The 5,900-nt window shown below is 49.5% G+C and overlaps 1 protein-coding gene across 1 annotated transcript in view; it reads left to right on the top strand.

Annotated features, from left to right (window-relative positions):
* Positions 1 to 748: 748 nt before the first annotated feature.
* TRAM2 (translocation associated membrane protein 2) overlaps positions 749 to 5,900 on the top strand; it is a 107,141-nt gene continuing 101,989 nt past the window's right edge. Inside the window, exon 1 of the mRNA XM_069070591.1 lies at positions 749 to 1,004. Coding sequence (XP_068926692.1) covers positions 885 to 1,004 — 120 coding nt within the window. The 5' untranslated portion in view covers positions 749 to 884. The remainder of the gene's footprint in view (positions 1,005 to 5,900) is intronic.

Here is a 5,900-nt window from a genome sequence, read left to right as displayed (position 1 = left end):
CGGACCTTATTTTTTAATGGAAGGTCACAAAAGCAAGAAATGGGCCATGGAGGCCCATGTCCCCCAAATGAGGAGGGGGTGTCACTTTTGCTGTCTGATAAAGAAAAGAAGGAAGCAAGAATAGGAGGTGGCAGAGGAGGAATCGCGAGTGGCCCGGGCCAGAGAGGGAGGACAAGAAGGGGTGGAGGGGGGAGGAGATAAGAGACATCAGAAGAAGGAGCCTGCTTTAGGGGGATGGGGGGCGGGGGCAGACGTAGAGAAATCTAGAAGAGCCTAGAACGCTGGAGTGGCAGCAGGGTGGAGCAGCGCAGAGGGAGGGGCAGGCGACGGGGAAGAGGAGGACAGTGGTGGGGGCGCTGTCGGGTGGCAAATGCAGACTAGGTGGAGGGAGCTGGCACTCGGAAAGGTCTGGCTAGGAACTGCCTTTGGGTTGGTTTGAACACGGAGGGGGTGTGTGGATGTGTGTGTATGGGGAAACCGAAAGCCTCTGTGGTTTTAAACCGCAAGCCTCTCGGCAAACACGCACCCCAGCCTCTTTTCTCCCCCCTTCTCTCCCCGACGGGTGGGAAAGAGTTAAGCCTTCAGGGGGCGTGGCCAAGCACCCTCTGACGCGAAGAGGGCGGGGCTGAGGGCACCGGTTGGGGAGGAGAAAGGGGGAGGAGGAGGGTTCCGGGGGCCGAAAGAGGGAGAGGGTGAGGGGGGGCCGGGGAGGGAGGAAAGGAAGGGGGCGTGGTCCGGGCCTAGGGGGCGTGGTCGGGAGAAGTTGTTCCGCGCTGGGCGGGCCGGCGGCGGACCCGGGAGCTGGAGAAGTTTGCGCGGCTCGCTAGCGAGCGAGCGGAGGGGAGGGTGCGGGCCCCGGCGGCGGCTTCCCTGCGCCCGCTGCCATGGCTTTCCGCCGGAGGACGAAAAGTTACCCGCTCTTCAGCCAGGAGTTCGTCATCCACAACCATGCGGACATCGGCTTCTGCCTGGTGCTCTGCGTCCTCATCGGGCTTATGTTCGAGGTGAGGGGAGAGCGCCCGGGCTTTTGGGGGGGCGGGGAGGGAGGGGCGGGCAGGCGCCACCACCCCCACCGCCACCGGCAGCCTCTGCCCCGTCCGCGCGAGTTCGGTCTCCCCCTCCCCCCGCCAGTCGCCCCCTCCCCCAGCGCCCGGGCGCCTCCAGATGTGGGCTCCTGTATCCACGTAATCCGCATCCTCCGCCGCCGCCACTGCCGCTGCTTGCTGCTGCTGCTGCCCGGGCCCGCTCTCCGCTTTTGTGCACCCGCTCCCTGGGCTTCTCGATTCATCCAGGCTCTAGCCACCCCGCCCGCCCTCCGCCCGTTCGGGGCCCTGGGGGGCACCCTGGGCCGCCCCCGCACCTGGCCCTGGGGCCGCCCGCGCTGCCCTAATCTCTGGCAGACGATGCTCGAGGTTTCCCTTTGAGTGTCTGTGGTTCTGACTCCTTCTTGACCCTCCCAACTTGCCACCACAGCCTCCGGGTACATTATTGTGACTTCATCACTCTTTCAATTTTCTGTTACTTCCTTTTACACATCCTTAGAACGCTGGCTTTCGCTCCTTTCCTTAGACTGGCCCGTACTGGGCCAAGCGCTGCCTTAGAGCCCCAGTATCTGTCCCCTGCACCAGCGCCTAGCACAGTGCCCGGCATATACAGCTTCGTAAACCCTCCTTCCCTCCTTCCTTTCCACTTCCTTCCTTCCTCTTCCCTCCTTCCTTCCTTCCTTCCTTCCTTCCTTCCTTCCTCTCTTCCCCTCCCTCCCCTCATTCCTTGCTTCCTCTAGACAGAATGACTTCTCAACCATTTACTTCCTTACCTGGATATGGGACTGAAAGGTCAACTAAGCACTGCCAGCAAGGCTGTTTTCCGATCCTGTATATGCTTACTCCTTTAGCACCTGGGTGGGTGGGGTACTAAACCTTAACTCTTCTCCTTGCCAGAATGGAAGGGAATAATTTACCTTGTTTTCTGGAAAAAGGTGGCACCTGAGCAAATAGGATGAGATCAGAGGTCATGGGGTAGCTATAGTCTGAGTTAGACTGCCCCCTCCCCACATTCAGAAATAACGTAAAGGGCAAAAATCAAAGGGATCAGAGAGAGAGGACATTGCAGCCTCTTGGGAGTGAGAAAAGGGAGGTACTGTTGGGAAGTTGGATGAAATGGAGAAGATATTGAGTAAGATGCTTGGCACTGCCTCTTATCCTGAGAATGAAGGTAGTTCATTCTCCTAATACCCATGTCCCTGTGATTTTCTTTAGTAGGATTATGGGTGAGACAGGACTCAGTTGTTTCCCTTTCTGGGTATGGACACTGGGTGGGGTTGCTTATCCAGAGTCTCCATTTGGGGGAATGGGTTTGGTCACTTGCATCTATCCAGGTAAACCTATACAAAAAATGTTTTCCTGTCTCTGGAGTAGGGGGAACTCTATTCCAACTAACTCTTCCTTTTCCTCCTTAATCCTCTAGTTTCCCATTGTGTCTTGGGGTGGGGGGCGGTTCTTTTTCCTGGGTCAGTATTCAGTTGGTATTCTTCTGGCTAGAGTTTTAGGAAGCCTTTTGTGCTGGGGGTGTCATTAAGATTATGGGGTAGGCATACAGCAGCATAGATCCCTTATGGTTTGTAAAACTTTTCATCACATTACAGATCTCAGTCCAAATTCCAGTTTTGGTGGAGAGGTAAATATTTTTGCTTTAGCACTCCCCACCATATTCCTTGGATCCTGGCTGTCATTATGATAATCAATTAATGTTCAGTTTTTGCTTGGCAGATAACAAAATCTGAACAGCTTCATGGCAATGTGTTCTTAGTACTGTCTTGCCAGGCCAGCCTGAAATGACACTGAATACCCTCTTACCCTTCTCTAAGGGTGTGGCTGAGAGGTCTGATGTGTGAGGACTATAGTCCTTGTGACTGCATATCCAGGGCAAAACTTGTGAAAACTGTTCTTTGACCTAGTGGCTCTATATACTGTTTGTAGAACCTGATATTCGTGACTTTACTCAAATTGGGAGGCCAAAGTGTGTGTTTGTCTTTTTTGAAGTCTTCTTTTCTTCCTGCTTCCAGCCCTTCAGAATACTGTTCTGGTGTTAGAGGTCTCTAGGTGTTATTTCTAAAGTGCTTTGAGATCCTAATAGAAGTATGTGGCGAAGGAGGGAGTGGGGAGAGGGAGAAAAGGATGGCAAGAGACAGCTAGGCTTTTCCTCTGTCCTTATTGTTGGCCTGGAGAATGAAAAGACCTTGGTTGAAATAACCAGAAGGACACTTCCCTTCCCCCACTTCTTTCAGAGAGGGCTCTTAGGTCCTTTGTGGCCCTTTGGGCAGAATGTGGGGCATATCCTGTCTGCTGATTTGGTAGAGAGTGGTCAGTGGTAGACAACCTACTTGTTAAAAGTGGAAGGAGTAATAAATAACAAATAATTGTTGTTTGTGCAATGAATAGATATGATATGTTGAAAAAGGGTAGTAGAGGGAAAACTTTCAGGTAGGTATTAGGTGGCTACTGAGATCCCTTTGAGGTCTAAATTATGTGATTTTTGTGGGAGGAGAGGGGGAAGCATTCAACTTGGTAAAAATGTATGTTCAAGTCCCCCCTCTTTAAAACCATAGGCTAAGAGCTTAATTTACTAACTGTAAAACTATAGGGTAAGAGCTTGATCTCCCTGAGCCTCAGTTTTATCCTTATATAAAATGGGAATAATACCTATATCACCAGCCTCAGAAAGATGTTTTGGGGTGTGTGTGTGTGGGGGAAGCTGTATATAAGTAAAAACTATTATTGTTATTATTATTATCACTGTTAACTTTTGGACACCTGTAAACCTTCTGCTATTCCCAGTGCTATTTGGGTATCTGTTTCCGTACCTAATTAATGAAAGAATGATAGGGGCTAGATTCTCTGAGTGGAGTGGCAGCTTTCCCCAAAACCTGGCAAGTTTCTCTCACATATACAGTCTGGCTGTGCTTTGTGTCTGGAAAAGAGAGCCCCATCATTGTCCTTCATGTTCTAGTGCTTTCCATACCCCTCACCATTCTCCTGGATGTCTGGGGTGAGGGATGGGGGATCAGGGTGGCATGGAAGAAAGAAAAGAATAAGATTTAGCACTTTGCATTTTTCTTCTGGATGTAAGACTAGGAGGAAAGAAGGGGGGAGGGGGGAGGGGAAGAAAAGGAAAGAGGGTATCATGCTGTTGGATTTCTGACTTAATGCCAAACTGAGATTCTTTCATTTAGAAAAAGAAACGTGAAAACTCAATTATAATTCTTTCCACAAAGAGCTGTTCTCCTAGACACCCCCCCCCCCCCCTCCCCCCTTTCCCTCCTCCCTTGGTGTTCCTATCATCCAACCTCTTCCCCAAGAGCCTGGCCCCACTCTCTCCAGGAGGCAGCTGCAGCCTTGCATAGTAATCCCCCTCTTTATCTTATCCATCCCTGCTTTGCTCCCACCCCACTCTCCCACCCCAGCTTTTCTCCTCCTGGACTCTCCCACTTTCAGATGGAGGTGCTTGACTTTTCCCCTTGTGATGGGAGTACTCTTAATTCTCTCCTTTAGGATTTGGTGGGAGCAGATGAGAGGGTTCTGCCTTTGCTCATTTTCATTTTGGGACATCCTTTTACCTGTCATCTCCCATTGCCAAGGCTGGGGGACAGGTTCCTTTCCCCTAGTCTCAGGTTTTGCCCTCCTCACTGGCTATTTGGAGACTAACAGCTCTTCAGCCACAGTACTTGGCTAAAAAAATGTCAGGAATGTGGAGATTTTTCCCCCCTTCTTCCTTTCCAGCTTTCTCTTTCTTAACTTTGCTTTATGGAGAGGTGGGGCTAAGGGAGATTCCTACCAAACAACTTGGCCCTTCCAACGTGGAGTCTGGCCTGACCATCCCTTAGAGAGAGAGACAGAGAGAATATATCTCTGTCTTGTGAGTGTGTGTGTGTGTGTGTGTGTGTGAGAGAGAGATTTGAAAGCGTTCCCTTTTTTCCCCCTTTCCCTTCCTTCTCCAGACGTCCTGTTTTAGTGCCACGTTTTAAACTGAAGCAGACAGGGAAAAAAGAAAGAACTTTTCCATTCACAAATAGAGGAAAAGAAAAAGCAGAGGAGGTGAATTTCTTAGACCTCTTTCTCTTGGGGTCTGGCCCCGAATGGAAGAGAGAAGTGAGCCTACTATCTCTTAAGGCTCATCATTTCAAGAAGTATAAAACTTAAAAAAAATTAAAAAAAAAACTTATTGGAATACATTGGTAGCTGTAGGCAAATGGTTTTGAAATGGTCTGCCTGCTGTTTGTGGGTTTGGTTACTCATTTTCAGTTTGAGATAACTGGAAGGTTTCGTTCTGAACTCCTGGGCAGTGTTTGGCTTCCTAATTGATTTTGTTTCTGAAAATAAGACTGATTTGTTAGGGCAAAACATTCACAGCATACATAGTGGTTCATCCTTGTGAGTGAGTGAATGAAGGGAAAAAGTCCAGCTTATACACATGTGGTTGTGTTGTGGGTGGGATTAATTCCCTTAAAACATAATTATAGGTAGTTTAAAATACCACTAACACCAACAATAACCTTGCAGCTGGTGGAGAGATCTGGACTTGTCTCCAGAAATACCTGGGTTCAAGTCTGTCCTCAGAAACGTCTTGGATATGTGACCCTGGACCAGTCACTTACTTGTTTAGTGCCCAAGCAACTTTTAAAACTATGTGTTGTGTCACGGATACTCACTTGCATTGATAGAGGGAACTTGCTCACTCAGAGTTCCCTGCATCAGTGAAGTTGCAGGTCTGGACCAAAAACCCCAAACAAATTGACATAGTTTGCTTAAAATATAGGCAACTGTCTTGACTTCTGATTCAAGCCTTACAAAGGACAGAGAGAAAGAGAGAGAGAGAGAGAGAGAGAGAGAGAGAGAGAGAGA

Source organism: Petaurus breviceps, unplaced genomic scaffold, assembly GCF_028583685.1.
Source record: "Petaurus breviceps papuanus isolate PSGF00001 unplaced genomic scaffold, PetGlider_PUasm1.0 90822, whole genome shotgun sequence".
In the NCBI taxonomy this organism is placed as follows: domain Eukaryota; kingdom Metazoa; phylum Chordata; class Mammalia; order Diprotodontia; family Petauridae; genus Petaurus; species Petaurus breviceps.
The sequence above is the reverse complement of the archived record's forward strand: the minus strand, read 5'-3'. Positions and strand labels throughout refer to the sequence as shown.